The sequence below is a fragment of the Thermobia domestica genome, chromosome 4 (assembly GCF_964235325.1).
Source record: "Thermobia domestica chromosome 4, izTheDome1.hap1.1, whole genome shotgun sequence".
In the NCBI taxonomy this organism is placed as follows: Eukaryota; Metazoa; Arthropoda; class Insecta; order Zygentoma; family Lepismatidae; genus Thermobia; species Thermobia domestica.
Window position 1 is genome coordinate 9,778,527 of NC_137457.1, and position 20,332 is coordinate 9,798,858.

The 20,332-nt window shown below is 33.3% G+C and overlaps 1 protein-coding gene across 1 annotated transcript in view; it reads left to right on the forward strand.

Annotated features, from left to right (window-relative positions):
• Window positions 1–19,690, forward strand: part of LOC145683627 (uncharacterized) — a 497,638-nt gene extending 477,948 nt beyond the window's left edge. Inside the window, exons 97-100 of the mRNA XM_081754963.1 lie at window positions 6,761–6,784; window positions 10,442–10,465; window positions 13,289–13,315; window positions 19,629–19,690. Of these exons, the coding sequence (XP_081611089.1) occupies window positions 6,761–6,784; window positions 10,442–10,465; window positions 13,289–13,315; window positions 19,629–19,690 (137 nt within the window). The remainder of the gene's footprint in view (window positions 1–6,760; window positions 6,785–10,441; window positions 10,466–13,288; window positions 13,316–19,628) is intronic.
• The last annotated feature ends 642 nt before the right edge of the window (window positions 19,691–20,332 follow it).

Genomic DNA, 20,332 nt, shown 5'->3' on the forward strand with positions numbered 1-20,332 from the left:
AGTTGAATAAATAGTGAGTAAATAGTTAAAATGAAATAGAAACATTGAAGAATAGACGAATATTCTTCACTTCAATACTATTTGCAATGCGAATCGTAAAACTCAACCGAGTTTCAATTAATGTTCTTGGGGGAATATCGGCTCATAAATGACGAATTTGCTGTAGCATATTTGCTGGTGATGTGATTGGCTCTGGATAACATGTACTTTGAATACACCCCACAGACAGAAGTTATAGGCGACTAAGCTGGCGAACGTGCGAGCTATTCAACACGAGCTTCATGCCCAATCCATAGATAGGGTAAATGTTTGTTTAGCTTAAAACATACTTGATGCAAACAATAATGTAGGCAGCCATCATCTTGATATTTCATGTTCAATTGTATCGCTTTTAACCATACCGACAACATTCCTTTCACAACCTTCATGCATTCCTTTTAAAGTACCACCTATGAAATAAGGTCCTTAGATTAGTCGTTGATAATACCATACCAAACCTTGACAGTCCATAGTCCCTCATATTCCACCATCCTTAAACTGTGAAGATCTATATACAAGTAGTGCATTTTCTGAATATTGATTTACTCATGGTTTGTATTTCCCCTATTTGTTTGTTTATCGGAAACTAGTACACGTGAAAAGAAACCAGGATCGTTTTGTACTTTGAATAATGTGTATTTTACAAAAGTTGTAAATTTAAATGTCATCATCCTGCAATTCTTGAAGTAGAATCATTTCACATGAACTGGTCCAAATATGTTAAAAACATTTGCTCGGTCATCTCCGAAACTGAGAGAAAGTTGAGTGTAATCAATCTTGTGCATGAGAAGGTCAATAACATCAGTCATGTTTGAGTAAGTATAATTGTTCCTGTATGGTGGCCATCTTTGTTGTTGGTCTCATGCATTTGCAAGCGTTTACGAAAATTACAGTTACTCAGGACGTACGAATCAGATGAACATGAATCAAAACCAAATGTTTGCTGGAGAGACTGAGGTACACGGAGAATGTACCAAGGTGTTCCTAAATACATATATAGAGTTGCAAACCAATACATGAAATCACTAGAAAACTTACACCAAATTCTACTTTTTAGCTGGCTCTATGGCGGAATGGCATAAAGTGTGTGTTTTACAAATTTAAACTGAATACTATTACATGTAAAGGGTATGCAGAAATATCCTCCTCTATGATACTACTGGTCACATAAATTTATGAGAGTCCGAAATTGGGCGTTGTAATTTTGATGACATTTTTAGGCGTAATACCTGAGAAAGGTAAAGCGCTGAAAGACGCTGCTAACGCCAGAATGTAATTCTGTATATGAATTGCAAACAAGACCAGGACTGATCTTTTATGTATCAATTTACATACATCTTTCGAGTATTAGAAACATTTTCCTGCGCCTCCGTGTAAATCAAGATAATATAATTCTTAATTATTATTGTAAAACGTACCATTTTATACTTCTGAAGCACACTATAGCATGAAACAACTCCATTTCAACGAAGAATCACGTGGAATACATGCACAACCACAAAACATAACTACTTTCAATTAAATGTCGCACGATAACACATAATATTTTGTGTCACTTATGGCTTAAGACTGTAAGTCTAAAAATGTTGATTGTTTTCTATCATTAAAACATTCCCGCCAAAAATCTGCCATTTCTATTGCCATTTCTATTGCCCTATTCACAAGATTGACAATATAAACTAGATTATCTAAGCTTCTTCGAAATACAAATGTAAGAGAACAGCAAACTAGGGGACAGCACGAAAAACCAGCAAGAATAAATAATATTCATTCCGAAGAGTACAGACGTTCAATTGAGTTTGGTGTTTGTAAGCAGAACAAGATTACTTGTCGTAAGTTTCTCGATTCAGTTGCATGTGTTATTTTCTTTGTACCGAACCATGTAGATTAATACTCACTTTTTATGCACTTTACAGCCACTGGGAACTTACAATAGTAAAAATGTGCGAGGTGAAATTACTTTGAGCGATAAACAAATGGAACGATAATGAACAGGACTTATTTTGAAAGTTACTTTATGCATTCGGCTGACAAAACTTGTGGCATACTTCAGGAAACATCTGTCAGGATGCCCGGTTGAAAAGTTCGATCATAATACATCCTGCACTTGCAACTACTTTTCTAATATTAACAACGCCTGCAGCTGTCTTCTTTCTTTTTCAAAGACCTCAGTTATTGCATTTCATATTCTTTCTTATGGGCTTTTGTTGACCGAGGCTAGTCATCACTCCGAACGGAGTGATATAAAATTCTTAAAATTATAAAAAATGGAAATAAAATTTCAAGTACGAGGCTGGGATTCGAGCATGTAACCTTACGCATAAGAAATATGAGATTTGACTACTTCTACTTTTTTTCTTTAAAGATAAATTATATATTCTACGTTCATCAATAACCGTATTTCTCGAATTGTCACTATGTTTACTTCATTTTACTTTTTTTAATTTAACTTTTAACAACAGGACCACGCTACATGAGGAAGAGTAAAATTCCAAAGGCTCTACCACCAAAAATCAAACTAGTGGAACGTACATACCAGGCACACGCGCTAAGCACTATACCAGCGGAAAAGCTTCAGTCGTCGAAAGGAATGGTACCGCCAATCATCTTGTATTCGTCTGTTGATATAAATTGTTACTTGTTTTATCGTTCGTGTTCTAACAGGAATTAGTAACAAGTTCTTTTGAATCGAATTGTAGTATTGGATGATATATTTAATTGTTTCGATATTATTCTCCCAAAATTGCAAAAGAATAAGTATCTTCACTGCACAAAAGTAGTAATCAGGCAAGACTAAACATCTTTATATAATATTGTACTGATATTAATTGATATCACTTGCTTAAGAACCATTATGCTTTATCAGTCTATTCAAGATCTCATACGGATTTCATTTCATGGCATTGATCAATTTTTGTATTTGTTTTAAACATTTCTCAACGAATTATCTAATCCCGAGGAAAAACAGAGAAACTTGAGATATTTTTGTCATCTTTTACAACGCAAAATTCTCAGCTTTTACAAGATTCCGAAATAGTAGCAAGTACTAGATTCACCTATCTCATATAACCATAACAATTCTTCTTACGGCAAAAATAGTTCATCCATAAAATTTAAAGCATGATTTACTAGTGACTTCTTCCGAACTAACTGCACAATTTTCTAGACCTAATGTTTGTTTTGTGCGTGGACAGCAGTGTTTGAAACACGGTTCGAGACTTGCTGTTAACTTAAACGGTTTTGTCAGTGTTTAATTTAATGTCCACGAATAGTTAGTACCACACATCCAATGTACGCACAAGTCGTTTCTGTTTGAGACATGCTCCACTCCAATTGCACTCCCTTCTGTCATTTATTTGTTCTAACACTTACTTATTGATTCGTATATGTTTTTTCTTTTTCTTTTTTTTTTTTGAATTTTCGACATTTGCATTTCAATTCTACAATCTTCAGGACTTCCAACAATTCCTAATTCAAGCGGTAAAAAAGCGTTTTCTAGACCAATAATTACAACATACACCTCTTACCATTTTTCTATAAACTATTCACTGATCACTGGTAACAATTCACTTGTATCTCTTGTGTCCTTACTTCTCATAAACTGAAGGATTCCTCCTCAAGTGTTTCATATGTTTTTTCCATACAAATTTCTGTTAAAAATTAGAAGCTAAATTTTTGCTTAATGAGATATTGCACCAATAGTTCTATAGTTATCACATCCTATGCGGTTTAATTTCTTTGCCATGATTATCACGATTTTGTCAGAACGTCGTTTAGCCACTCTGCTCTTTCATGTTTGATTGCATAGAAGAAAATATTCTGTATTGGCCTTGTGTCTGATGTTCTAAATGAATTCAATTGGTATACTATCTATCCCGGTTGTCTTTTCCTTCCTATTCTCGGATATAGTATTTTTCTTCAAACTCATCCCGAAGAGCATACTAAACCCATTATCATCATCACCTACTTAATTTTATGATTCAATAATTAGTCTACATTGTCTATTTGTACTATCATATAATCCTCAGCATATTCTTTCCAGCTTCCTAGAACTACACTTCTCTCGCTGCCTGTCTTCCGGTTCTTATATTCTACTACCATCCTAATACCCCTTGGTCCCTCTGAATTTCCATAGATTTCATCTCGTTGTACATTTCGTCATATTTCCCATATCTTGCAAATTTTTCTATTACTAGCTTTTTTTTGCAAACTTCTTCCATTCCTTAATCTATTTCACTTCAAACTCATTGTTTACTTTTCTATACACCTCTCTTCCTCTTCTATACAAATCTGTTTCCACAGCTTCCTTTCCTTCATTTTCTGCAATATATGCTGTGTAACCCATGGTTTCTAAGTTGTTTTGTGTTCGTCACAAACTACTTCTTCTGCTGATACCTGCTGTACTCAAAGGCTAATCTTTTCTCACCATCAATTACTATCAGCACCTTCCTTTTACTTGTTGTAGTATTTTTTTCTTAAAAATTAGTTGCAAAAAGATTTCTAACTTCCTCGTTTCAGAACTACTTAGTATTCAACATCTTGTATACTTTTCTTCTGCCTACATATTTCAGTTGAATATCCACTTCGGCTATCACAGGGTATTCATCAGTGAAAATGTCAACCCCAAGAACGTCTTTGCATTCCTCAAGGTATTCCGATACTTATTCTGAATCATAATATAGCCTATCTGATTTCTCCCATCAGGTGTTCGTAATTTCTGTATATCTTCTTCACTTGTGCTGATTGAGCAATGTGTTTCCAATTATTAATAACTTATATCTACCAGAATTGACTAGCCCCTCTTCTCTTCCGTTTCTTTCGCCTACATCCCTGTCTATAATTCTCTCTATTTTCTCGCAATTTTCCTCTACTTCTTTCATTCTATGCAAAATAGTGTGTGCATATGTCTGTATCACTACCCAATCTTCTTTTTCCCTTTAAGTATTAACACCATCTTCCTATCACCAACACATTCTGCTATCTGTACCTTCTCTTTTAAGCGATTAACAAGAATTAATTCTACACCATCATGACCGACCTTTCCTGAGTAAAATAATCTATATCATTGGCTGTTCGACAACTCCTTACTCTATCACCTAACTTTACAAACTCCTACCTATATTGTTTTGTTCCATTTCCTCCATAAGATTGTCTAACTTTCCTCTCTGTAAGTTGGTACGTACGTCCATTGTCTTTATCCTATATCTTCTGATTTTGCATGTCTTCTCTCATTATTTATCTTCCCTAAATTATTACATTCCCGTCCGCAGTTCTTCCCAAGCCATTTTTCTACCAGAGATCTGCATGCATGATATCTTATGTATACTATATATGACTCCGGAATTATATTTTAATAAACGAAAGAACATTGTACTTATGTTTTCTTCCTGCATCAGGAAGCTACGAAAACATAGAGTGGTGCTTTCCCGTTGCCATCTAAACTTCAGTATCCCACTGATAATGTCACTCTGAACATGACTGCAACTAATGTACCAGTTGCCGTACAAATTGCTATGATTCCCGCCAACTTGGCTACCGGAGAATTCCTGCATTCTCCTAGAACACTCTTCGTAAAGATACTCCTTTGAGATCAGTTTGATAGGGCGGACCTTCTGGTAGTTAACTATCGTTGACATAGCTCTAAATTTCACTGCAGCACGAAATGCTCCCCAATCAACATATAAGTGGTGCTTATCAGAGGCGAATATGATGCGTATTGTATTCAAATTCATTAATTCACTCATTGCTGGGTGTGAATTGGCATGGTTCTCCTACTTACGGCACGAACGTATATTTAAAAAAATGTATTGTGGGTATAAAATAAAGCTTTGAGTTGTATAAAACGTGCAGAAAAGAAAGGTTATCTTGCTAATATATAGGCCAATAGAAATGACGCTAAAGTTTAATAGCGCCCGGTGTCCTATTCAAGTGGGAATTCACTTGATGGTGTGAGAGAGCTACGAAATGATTGGAATGTTTCTTTTGGTACTTTACTGGTCTCTGTTCTCTGCACCCTGAGGTGAACAATTATTGCTGATGCAAATTTGTAGATGTAGTGAATGGTATATATAGGTAACACATATCGAGTGATGTTTCTCTGCCAATCATTTAACGAATCATATGTCATTCTAAGTCGTCTAATATTATTCACGTACAAAGATAAGCTTAAAATTATTAATCATACTTTCACATGTCATAAAGTTTTGCATCAAGCTTAGAAATGCTTTGGGTCTATACAAACTTCAAACTAAGTCTAGTACGCTGTATTATTAACACTTTATATAGGTATTTAGGAATAATTCAAGGAGGGAAAAATATTCCATCGTATTTTTATTGACAATGACATCTAAACTTAGTACTGTTCCATACATATACCAGTAATAAGTAACCAATGAAAAGTATATCACTACTATATGAATTGTAACAAATCACAATGTCATTTAATGTATTATTTATTACAAAGGTTTGTAATATTTATTACATAATAATACTAAAATTGAACTAGAATAGTTTCTTGCATTCACTTTAAAGCAAAGTGTTCATTGTTGCGTACTTTTCTACATAAGAAAATCTTATATATTTTCTAATAAAATATTGATACTATAAGCTCTACCGGATAATTAGAAATACATTGCTTATTATTTACAAGATATGCCAAAAACTTCCGTATTCATCAACAACATTTAATCATATGTTTCTTAAATTAAATATCTCATTGTAGGTAATGAAGCTAATGCAGAAGCAGGTAAGATTTTACTAGAAACTATTCACACTAAAACTTATAATTCTTATATATCTATATATTTTATGCCAAATTATATTTTATAAATTGAACAATATTTCAGAACAAAGATAAAGTAAAAATAAACCTCGTGTTTAGGTGTGCACGTCATATATAATTCACTTCAATAACTGGAGTATTATTGGGTCTCCAGCTCACTGTTCTAAAATCAGTTAATGCGTGAACTAGCGATGATCTTATTAAATATAGAGATGTATCAGGAAATAGAAATTTCACAAAAGGAAGTTCAATAGACGTTTACAGATTTTTAACTAAGTTTATGAGACTCGAATATTTGTGTGAATTTGTATTTGGTGGATGTTCTCACCGTCAATTATATAGAAGTTAAAAGAAAATATGATAGATTATCGACGCGTCATAATCGACGTACATGTGAAGAGAATAGGTTAATTTGTTCCTCCTAAATTATATACTTCACCATTTATTTGTATTGTTAATTACGTTTAACTTAAGTAAATTAATTAATTAAAATATTTCATAATGTGTGTTTTATTACATGAACGAAACAAATTATCCACAAAACGATATATCTAAGAGCATTATCCAGTTTGTTCAGTTATTAGTTCAATTTATTTACGTACACAAGTGACTTATATATGGTGAACAACTATAACATTAAGATCGCTATTACTTCTAGATCAAAGTTCGATGACCTGATGTGAAAGTCGTTGATCACAACAGATCCATCCTGGTGACAGTGATAGGAAACTCAATCATTGGATCGGTCTGATCCTTCAGTATACAATAGGGAAATTTCTCAATATGAAAAAGTAGTTTTAAGCAAAGTTCTGATAACGATATGGCTGGAAAGAACAGCGTTACTTGTCTGGTGTTAGCTATTTGCCATAGTTACTACCTCCCAGGAATGGGAAATGTACAGGGTACCAAGTACCAAAAGACAAATACGAGACGACCGAAATTCAGCAAATATGTCGGACATATAGTAGTGTTTGTAGCTAGAATACTAGTGTAAGAGGCAGATTGTAATTATATTAAAAGCAGATATTAACAGCGGAATTAGCTCGTGTATGTCTAAGTAGAATTTTCAGCGTACAGTGTTGTACATGGGTCTCCGTACCAGATGCCCCACGCTTATATCGGTGTTCACAAAACGATATCGTCAATTACAATTTAAAAAGGACACGTATCCATTGCATTTCGAATCACAATCTTCACTCTCCCACATCAGTCACATTGTAAAAATATGTTGTCTTGCAGAGAAAAAGTGTTCGAGACGTGGTAGTAGAAAAATGACAAACAATAACGTGTTTCTTATGATTTGAGGAACATCCATATGCTCATCCATGGGCCCCGTGGTGGAAAGCACTAGAATAGGCTTTACTTATTAAAATGTTATTGATCCCCATAGACCTATTTATAATGGCCATATTTCCAGCTCACAATAGTATATATAAACTGGATAGCGTTCCTTGTAACAAAGGCAACAGTGCGCTGCAGTGGTTCGAGAAAGAGAGTGAGAAATCTTAATTGGTGAAAATGAATTCAATATTAAGTTATATTAGCGCAATTTAATATTATTGGAACGTCGTTGAAAGTAAGATTAATGCACATAGGGAAATAACTGAAAAAGAAGCTTATATGCACAGATGTGGTTTATCACGTATCCTGCCACTATGAAATCAAATGAAATCTTGGAGTTTTAAGTCCCACGCTTATGCTGGTTAATCTAAAAAGACGGTGATGATGAGAGATGAGTGAAATGGCAGAATCAAGAAAGTGGGAGGAAACAGGAGAGCCTCGAGAAAACGTACGAGCACTGTGTTTGTTCACCACAAAGTCCATACAGTGCTGGCTGGGATCGAACCAGGGACCCCGAGCAACGGAGGTGAACGCTCTACAACTGAGCCACCGCGCCCGCTATCCTGCCACTAACTAAGCCGAGATTGTTTACATGCGTAATAGTATTGCTGCTGTAATGTGAGTTTATGTTAAATATTAGTTAGATTACCCTAATGATTTTTCAGCTTAGTATACATTTTTGCTGCATCATAAAAATGTGTAGATATTGTAAGATGAACAATATCCTCCAATCATTATATTCTTAGTTTCTATTTCTTAAATTTGGAGGTATATTACAAGCCTCAGATTGCATTTGTCTTATTTTAAATAATTCGTTTAATATTCAGTTGATAACTCAAAGACACTTAATATCATATAATTTCAAGGATGAACCTTAACATGGAACTTACTCATTAGCCAGCTTTATAAATGTGTGATGTGAAGTGCATGTGTTCGGTCTCCAACCTATGAGCACGAAAATTTGAGTTATTGAAAAAAAAAAGATAAACGAAGGCATTCTTTTCTTTTAAAATGCATAATTTTAGACCCTGATCGTCTAAAGGAGATTGTCAAATATGACATTATGGATACTATGTGTACCATACTTATGAACTGTGACATACAATGTTTGGTCAAAGAAAAGAACAAAAATTATCTACAGAACTCATTAAATATGAAATGATTTTTTTTCTGTGTGGGTAAAAATTGAACGTGTAAGAGAAGGGTATGAAATATTAACTCCAGGTTGTGTGCACGCGAGTTATCTGTTTTGCAATTTCTAAATAAATTATTTATGCATAATAAAAATATAACAAATATTCCTTAGATTGCAATTAAATGTGAATATCAAATGTCATCATTATCATAGGTATTCTGCCATTATTGGCAGATTACATGCTGCGACAGAAAAGGTCCCATGTTTCACATCGTTAACAACTTCGTATTCACGTACATTTTTTGCTTTGAGTCGTTCACTACAAGTATGTAGTCATATTTTCCCCTTCTCTGTCTTTCCTATCACTATGCCTTCTAGCACGTCCCTCACGATACAGTTTCTCGTTATTCAGTGTCCCAATCAGTTTCTCTTCCCTTTCTTAATAATATCTAAAATTGTTCTTTTCGTTCCTACCTTTTCCAACACCCTTTCATTCGTTTCTCTCAACGTATAAAAAGTACGAGAAAACTCTGAAATATCACACTAATTTACAACGTTATAAGAAGACACTTGGTATTGAGAACTGAAAAATAAAATTTAAAGTGTACGAAAGTGGTCATTGCACAAATTTTGTATAAAGATCTTCTGAAGCAAAACTACTCCGCACTTCCGAAAAGGCATAAGTATATATTCCGCATATATGGAGTTGGACTCTCTAGATAAACAATAGTTCGCCCCAGCTTGTTATTGAATTACACAGTTTCTTTTAGCGCATTCACTTTACGGTCTATTGTGAAATCATTTTCAATATCTAATTCATCTATTGAGGTACACTTAAGTTCAGAATCACGTCACGTTATGTTTATTTAAGATGTGTTCTGTAGGTAGCCATTATCTTAGAAAAAAGTAATCGAAATACGCTTAACAGACTTCCCATCTTAGATGCATTCGTAAGAAAATTTCCGGATTGAAAATTATAATGTTCTGAATCCATTATAAACTAAACAAGTGTTAAACTACAACGTTATAAATTAATGACAAACGTTCCTGTTAGTATGTATATATATGTATGTGTGTTTGTGTGTTTATGTATATGTATATAATGGCGAAAATATATATGGATACGCTCTCTTGTATTATCCTAGGTGGCGTTAGCGCACATGCAAAAGGTAAGATACATTTTATGTATGAAAATATAATATTTACAGATGAGTCATTCGATTTCAAATTAACCAATGATGACAAATAGATTTTTCAGATTTTGATATTCTTTTTGTACATTGAAAGACATGTTTGATCATTAGTGATTAATTACGCAATCGCCTTCAAAGTCACGACTCAGAAACGTCTGGGTTTCAATTTTATTACTTTATTAACCATAAAAACTATGGAGCTATAAATTTGCATCAGCATGTAATTTTGCCTGCAGGTATTAAGTCTTCAATCGAAACTATTGAATATTGTATAGGTTTAGAAGTTATAGCATCACTTATGGTACAAAGTTCAGGCCCCGGAATGAGAATATGCTGAAAGTTGTACGTGTGTGAAATTTTAGCCCAAACTTAAGAAATATTTATATTTCTGTGAACCAAATTATGTTTCTTGAACCTAAGGCCCGCAAAATTCTGAATGTGTCTTTTCCCTCATAACGAGATTCTAAAGTAATGATATAGGCTGTTAGATACTGTATAACTTCCATTACTACTATGCCACACAGTAACCTACAATTATAGCAAAAGTAACACTTGACTAATCTATTAATCATCAGCATTGTACAATGTATCAATGTTTACTGAAAGTCTTGAATAACTTATTAATTTTATTAGCAGTCTCATGTGATACATTATGCGATCTTCCACTAGCTATGGCAGAAATGTCTCTTGCGTCAATAAGAATGTGATTGGATGGCACCCATATGATATCGTCGGTTCCAGGCCAGTGAAAAGTGGAAGCGGAACTTGCAGGGTGTAAGAACATTTTGTTGTAGTCCTGATATTCCTCTAAATATTCCAGCACAATCCCAATCCACCATTTGCAGCCATAGACACACGCTAAAAACTTTCATGGATGAAATACAATTACTTCTGATGGCTTGTGTATGTATTGTTTATCTACCGTGTAGGTGTTCAATTGGTGTAGAGGAAAGTAGTCCAATTTTTAAACATTTTTCACTATCAGGAAAGAAAGCATAATTATTTCTAGTTCCAGGTACTGTTTCTACAGGGGATAAACCTATTTTCTTGAGTCGTGCGATGCTGCTGAACATCTTCAGTTGATACAAAAGATATCTAATGAATGTGATACTGTCTAGAGCCCATTTATACAACTGCGTATATTAAGTAATTGGTTCGCAGTTCTCTTTTGTAATCTCGCACATATTACAAGTTTTAATTTGGCACTTTGGTTCAAATACCCAAAGACAAATATGGTTCACTCGAAATATAGGTATTTGTTAACCTTGTGCTAAAATTGCACAAACGTACAACCTTCACCACATGGCATTCCAAGGCTCAAACTATGTACTATAAATACTGCTATAACTCTACACATTAATAATATTCATTAATTTTGATTGCAGATTTCAAATGTAGATCACTCAGAGCTGAATATCTCTCATATAAACACGCTGAAGTTTCCTGAATCGTGTCATCGATTGACTCATATCGAGTTGATATACAATATGTTGCGCATTAGGTTACTTATGCATTGGTCGTGCATCATAAACTTGAGTTGATTTTGTTTCCGATTTTTGACCACTCATCCAACGTTTTGTGTTAGTAAGAAAACAAGTATTTCCTCTTTTCTCGAATTACTCATTCCTTGAGGTAAATTGGAAACTTTAAAGGAAATGACAATGAAACATCAAGATTGCTGTTCCTACAAGCAATGCGTTTTAGACCAAATTATTTTCAAAGGAGATTATGTAAAGTATCAAGAAGGAGTAGATGAAAGAGTATACAGGTAGGAAAAGAACAGTATAATTTATTCAAGACAACCAATTGTATTTTATCCTTTTAATCCTATTCTAAATATTTGTTGAAGTGATTCACAGTAAATAGAACCTGAGTTACCAAACAATTCTGGAAAGCAAAATTTAATGCTTAACAGAATGACAATGATATCAAAAAGGATTCGCTTTATATGATGGATAACCCTCTGAATATGATTTCACTGTTTTATCTGAACCTTAGTATTACAGTTCATTATTTAGAATAGTGGTTTCTTATGGCTGGAACTAAACCAAGATTTTGTAAACAAGAATGGGAGGCAAAACATGTCAATATGATTTTACAGAAGAATTGGTCTTACAGTGAGGTTACCTATAATATTAATTTCTATATAGAGGAGTGGTTAAAGTTGGATCCAAGAAGTACTGGACTCTTATTATGTTATTAAATATTATGGTAATGAAACATGGGAACTGTGAACATCAATTTCTTCCAAAGGAAATACCTTAATGTTTGTTTCAATAGAACTTAAGTTAATATAACTTTCTGAATCGATCTCTCTTGTCTTTATTTGACAATGGTTATATTATATAGTTAAATAATTAATAAGCTTGTTGTAATGTTTAAGCTTAATCTTCTAAGTACAGAACATCAACACAAGGTTTTGCATTAATAATGAGGTATAATTTTCCCCATAAAGTTGTTAAAATATTACATTTCAGATGATTGTTCAAAATATCAAGGTGCATGTCAACAATATTTGTAATGAACACTCTAGTCCCATATTTTTCCCATTGAAGTAGGAGATAGATTTATAGTGTGGAAATATGTCTTACGTGCACCATTGCAACAAACGATTGATTTTTGGTGAATATTAAAACTGGTTTCACCAATCATGAGTAATATCACAATAAGGAGCGTTAGAATTAGACACAAACAAAACTTTCTGAACTAAATGTAACTTAGTGATGTAAGAATTTATTATTTGCATAAAAGTTATTTACTTTCAAGAGTTTGTATAACAAGTATTCTTCTTTTATCAAGGACGATCAACTGTTGTTAAAAGTAAAGGTAAGTAAAATTTCTTTGATTTTGATACATTGATCAGTTTAAATCTTGTACTCAACAAAAATGCTTAAATTTGATTATGTTGATGTGATTGTTTGCATATTTGACTCGCGAGAGCCTGGAATGTTATTAATGTACTTATGGATTACACAATGTAACGTTATGGAGACTAAATCCTCATGTTCATTTCACTGTAGTGCTTGCAAGTATTTTATCTAATTTCATTTTGCTATTTCTTCTATTAAAATATGAGACATCCAGATAGCAGGTAGTTGAAGCCAAATCACCAAAATTGTGACAAAAATATATGTAAAGCTTGTGCGTTCCACTTAACTACAGGAAAAAAATTGTGCACCCTTTTTCATATTATGAGTGTTATTTATAATATTTAGACCTGAATCTCACAAGCACTAAAATGATCTTCCCATATATCTTTTAAATGTGAATTATGTGCTTAATGTAAAATTTGTGCTTGAATTCCTTTTGTCTTTACCGTCTCTTTTAAACCTTTACTTCTCTTGAGTGTAAGATTGTGTTTAGAATACAACGATTAATCCTAAGATTTCAAGCTAAAGCCCAAACTTTAGTTTATAAGAAACAATCACTAATATCTTGGAGAAAAATACAAAAATCTGAACTTTGAGGGTATTTCCTCATAACAAAATACATGGATATAAGGTTAAGTTCCAAAACTCATGATACACCTACCTAATAACGTCACGATAATGTGTGGGAATTCTCCTTTGCACAATTTATAAGTTTCATTGTTCGTAGGGTACTTCACATCAATAATGGGCTCACCATATGTAGTCACCAAGTATTATAATATAGACCAGCCAGATTATATTTGAATTGAGACAGAAAATAGAAACCATGAGTGTAAATACGTTGAAAACAATTACTGAACTAGGAGGAACCTCGCCGTTGCCGTTAGTCAGAGGTTATTAGCAGCTTCATGTTGGTCTACGCCTTAGATATCCTATTCTGATCAAATTTCAGTTAACTGATCATAATAAATGTTGTTCTAAGGTTCTCCATTGATTCATGTGACTTTACGCAATATTGTGTGTATATTCGCTCCCATTCGCCTACCCAGACATCACCGGTCGTGTTTGTTCAGCTCACGCCGTTTGGTATTGCGTCCTTCTGAATTGCAACTGCTCGATGCCTTAAATGCTTTACACATGGCTCATCTGTGCCGTTGTGGAATGACAAAAGCTTCATTACGGAACAGATTGTGAGAACTCATACCCACTCCCCAAGCTGCAACTACTAATCTGTGTTAACCTCTATTTACAAAATTCTCATTAACGGTCTTGAAACTGCACTGTGTCTTTCAACCGGTTTCTCACTATGTACCTGCGCCATCAACAAGTACTCTAAAAATATCCTATGAGTTTTGTCATCTAAGTGTAATTGAGATCAGGTACACTTGATTAAAAATTCTCAAACTAGTATACAAAGAATAAATAATATTATATTCAGTCGCAGCTCTTTTAACATTAATAGGATATTTAGTTCTTTCATTTGGCTTTCCATTGCATTTAGCATTATGGTAAATGCAAATAAAATCATGAAATATTTCCTGGTGACAAGAATTATACCTGTTTATCTTAGTACTCAACGTTATTCTACATTTACCCTGTCATCATAGGTATTTTCCAAATATTGGCAGGACACTTGCCACAACTGAGAAGATTGTTTCCTCCTCGGTCTTCCTCTAATCACTTTGTCCGTTTGTACTATTTTCTGTTTTGCATCATCCGTTCATTGTAGTTTCATTCTCCTCCTTCATCACCTTGCTGACATCATATTCTTCAGTAAGATCGTCATGATACAAATCCCTCTTCACCAATTACAACGATAGTGTCTATGTTTGTATGCACTTTCTAAGTATTGTTTATATTTACGGGCAAAATTGCTATTTTAAAGATGCTAGCAATTAAGAAGAAGAAGAAGAAGAAGAAAAAGAAAAATATAAAGAAATAATTTAAATATTTATGTAATATCCAAATATTTCTTAATTCCGTTGCTATGACAACTTATTCATCCGTTTGATGTCGTTGTTATGGTAACTAAAAGAAGATAGATAGAATAAAGAGCCATCTTGTAATGACTGAATGTATAATATTTTAATGCAACCAAAACAATATATGATGAAAGCGAATATATATATATATATATATATATATATATATATATATATATATATATATATATATATATATATATATATAATGCATGACTGTGATGTGTAATTTAAGATAGTCTCGTGATCTTTATAAATATTCAATATATACATTTGGATTCAGGCACTGGCGTCTCTGTCATGTAAAATTGGGGGGGACATCAAAGAATGTGATTTAAATAGTACTACCTAGCCCAACCTGTTCGATTCCATTTCTGCTTACCTTCACGGATCCCCTAAAGGTATACAAAGAACTATGTTATAATCGTTTCACAGCCTGAATATTGTATTCCAAATAAATATAACTATTATTATTTATATGTTGTTCTGTCGTTAGTAAATAAATTAAATTAGAAAAAAATATTGAATTTTTTGTACTTGAAAATATTGGGGGGATGTGTCCACCTCATTCCCCCCGTCAGAAACGCCCGTGGATTCAGTTTATGTAACGTAGCGGAAGAAATAACGTTAACGTCCTCTTCTTAGTAATATTTAAAATTCTTCTTTTCTTCCCCGTCATTTCTTTTCTGATCCTCCTGTTCATTTTCTGTTCCACGGAGCAAATTCTCTCTATTCTTTTCTATACGTAAATTTTGAAAGCTTTCAGTCGCTTTTCATCATTTAGCGCAATGTTCAAATCTCTGACACATGTAGTACAATACTCCGCACGAAGTATTTTTTCTCAAGATTTTATTTCAAGGTCCCACAAAATAGCCTTTTTTGCTCCTAAAGACTTTGTCCGCCGCATCTATCCTTCATTTTGTTTCATATCATCATTAATAATACTACCGAGGTATCGAAAATTAGTTACTTGCTCTATTCTCTTACCTTCTATGTTTGACAACAATCGCTTCGTTCCATCTCCCATGACGTTTGCCTTTCTACCATTTTTTTCAGTTCACATTCTTCCCAGCTCGTTATAAAGGGAACAGGTCAAAACTCCCACAGCCAAAACCCCAACACTCAAGAAATGTCAAAACGCCCACACAAACGGTCGTAGCCCCCACACAAACGTACAAATCTCCCAAATGCACGAACGGTCATAACTTTCACACAAATGAACAAAACTCCCACACACAGCAACGGTCACAATCCCCACATAAATGGACAAAATCCCCACACAAATGGACAAAACTCACACACTCTGAAATGATCCTGGTTGCATGTCTTGCCTTTGTACTTTTTAATAACATTTTTATTCCACTTAAACTGATGTTGCAACTATTCTTCTTGCACTGTTTTCTAATGACAGAAACACTAAAGTGGGAGTCATAAAGACGTGCAATCACGATCATTTCAAAGTGTAGGAGATTTGTCCGATTGTGTGGTGGTTTTGTCTATTTGTGTGGTAGTTGTGACAATTTCTGCACAATTTCCCTTACTATAAACATTTCAATCGAAATGAAGTGGCAAAATTAAGGTTTGATATAGACGAAGCGTGATACGAGGATTCCAACGTAGTCTCCGTCAGTTTACTTCTTGCCGTCTAACCGACTTACACATAATCCATAAAACAGATTTATGAGTATTTAAAGTGAGTCACATCCGTTTAAAATTAAAATGAACGACCGCATCCTTTCTGGGTATTCGATCAGTTGAAACACTTTCACAAGAAATTGTTGTAATTGATATAAAATAATAATTATAATGGAAAACATCTCTTTTCCTTTATAGTGTGTCGTTCGTAGGACTAGACTATATCATTCAAATAGCTCATAGAAAGATAATCACATGGTGATAGATTAGGGGAGTAAGAAGGCTATTTAACATTTACGGAGCGAAAAACTCTTTAGTAAAAACAAGGTAATATAAGAACCAGCCATTCCGAAGTGTTCCTTATACGGCGGAAAGGGGTGCCGTTCCACTGAAATTCAAAGTTAATTGTTTATTTAAAAAAGTGCCGAATGGAAAAATTAACTTAAGTTGGAAGTGTATCATTTGGCATACTAACTTTTAATTAGAGTAATGAAATACGGTTCAGCGTTTCCAAAAGATCCGCTCCTACAGATATAATTCGTATCCAAATTTGCCTTTTTTTCTTTTATTCTGAAAGTGTTAAATGTGAGTATTAGTACAACATGCATATGTGCAATTTAGTAAACAAATATTTAATTGAAAACAAGCAAACATGTTTATTCAGTGTTTCTGTAAATTCCACTTCTAAGGTGAAAAGTGACTCAATTCTATAGTATTCAAATTTTATTTTCTGAATTCAAAAAATGACTGATTTAAGCATGCAATAGTTTAAGTTTTAAATTTGGTATACAAATTCTTCATTACAAGTAAGGGGATACTTTTTGGAAACTCTTTTGTAAGGAGAAAAAATGAAAATTTATAAATTATTCGAATACCTCTTCTTGTTATTCTTAAAGTGAACAATAATATAATTTGCTTATGTTGGAGGTGTGCTTTATGGTACACCATCTATTCATTAAAGTTACTTGATTGTATTTAAAATTACCCATATTTGAAGGGAAAAAGGACACGCTTTCTACGATATTGTAATTTCCGGTTTCTATTTATTACATTGACTTTGGCAGAAAAGACTGTTTTATTAGTATTGATAAATTTAGGGATTATTTGTTTGGATACACAATGATTCCATTTGACTGTAGTAGTCATTTGAGTTTTTGCTTCTGAAGAGGAATGAAAGAGTTCCAGATACACACAGTTTTGAGCTTTTCATTACTATATTATTATATTGCTGATTAAAATAAATATACATATCAAACTTATCGAGAACACTGAACGCCTGCCCTTCGGAAATGTCGTTCTGCTTGCGTGATTATTAGTGACCTTATAGGATGAACATCTTTCCATATTTCTTTCCGTTCATGAGTAAACCTTACACGGTGTTCTATTGGCATTTAGTACACTTTTTACCACTATCGTTATGTAGGAAACTTGCAATCCGGACCACATGAGCTCCCACCGGGAATCGAATATGCTTCTCCCAAGCCGGAGTTAAGGTTAAATACAAGAAAAGAACGAATTGTGATTTTGTTTAATATATATGTTCTAATGTCCTACATTGCATAGCTGCGACATTCTATTTATAAAATTCTTACTTTAAACATGAACGCTGCTTTTCAGTAAAATATAGATCTTTTATTTGCAAAAAAAATGGTTCCCTTGCCAATACGCAAACCCATGTTTATTTTTAACATTCAAATCCACGCTTTCCACTGGTCCAAGAGTTACCGCTGTTAACCTTTTGATTTGTATCTGTTACTTCTCTATTCACTGTGTATTTTCCAGAGGCTTTCATATCATTTAATGTACATTGCGATGTTATATCTTCATTATATCATGGCTTATAATTGTTTTGTAAATTCCACCTGAGTATTCAGAATGAGCCGAAGTTCAGATTGTCTATTTGTATTAGATAATACATATCATCTCTGTGGAAGAATGAAGGAAAAGATATTTCTATTCCAAGGAGATCTAAGTAACATAAGAATCCAGATTCAATATTTTGGACATGGTGTCTGGAAGACAGTCTTGGTTTTGGTGACAAAAACTGTACAATTTAAAAACTAATTAAAACCACTTTATAAATTGAGTGGTCTAAGTAGCTTACTGTTTAAGCAAAATACAAAATAATACATACAAAAATATTTTAAAAAGAGGACGAAGGCAAACATTACCTATTTCAGCTTTAATCATTATAGTAATGAAACTGTAGAAAATCCGTTTATTCACTGTGTCTATTAAGCAAAATTGAAATTTTGCTGCGTGAATGTTTAAGTATATAACACTAGTATTTTGTATATTTTGGATATTTTGTACGTTTAATTAGTATTTTCATAAAGTATATTATAAACTTTTCTATTAAATTTATTTACATGATAATTAAGGATACGCAGTATATCACTAACTAGTCGTGGCTAATTATTTGCTACATGAGCAATTGTAAGCTAATGGATGATTGCAAATGTGTTTCTCATAGTTTCATTTTTAAAACTCCCGTCTCCTTTCATGTATATCTTATAATATTTTACTAGATTTCATCGTTTTAATTAATAATAGTAATAATTATAAAATATAGTAGAGTCAAACGTTCTATAAAATTTCACATATCAAAAATTGCTCTTCAAATGTTGAACACAAATAATATTTCCATTTCAGATGGAAGAAATGTTGCTGCTGTCAGTGGCAAGTACAATCTACAACTATATTTAATTGAATAAATTGTGTTAAGGTTGTACTAGATTAATTTAAGCAACTTTCGTTTTGTTTAATACAATTTGAAAGTTTCATGTCAAGAAAATTGCTTTCCCTTCTATCAATATGCAATGTTTGTGATATTCTTAAGCGAAAACGAAACAACATATAGAGAAACGAGCTCCTGATACTGATTGAAAACATGTAATTAACACAGTTGTTTTTCATAAAATTATCTCTCAGCAATACGGGTTGTAAGATATTCGGAATGTGAGATATGATTTTATTTTATGTTTAGCATCCCTTTTGCTAGCAAGCCTATTTGAGACGTAGTTCTACATGTCGACGTTGATCCGAATCACATCAGCTTCCGCTATGAAATAAACTCTGGTAGGCCAATCAAAAGCCACGTACCCACTTAGTCAAGTGAGGTATCGGTGGAAGGTTATTACTTAAGGGAGAGCACATTATATCGTAAAACAGATCTAATTTGTAATTTCTAAAAGGAATACAAAATAAATCAGAAAAGAGTAAAAAGGAAATAAAGATACGCGATTATTCTAAATTTAATTTTACATTGCATAGAAACGATTTCTTTTCGCGTCTCATGCAATTAGCTTGCAATAATTCAACATCAGCCGGAAGCAAACATGCAGATAGAGCAGAAT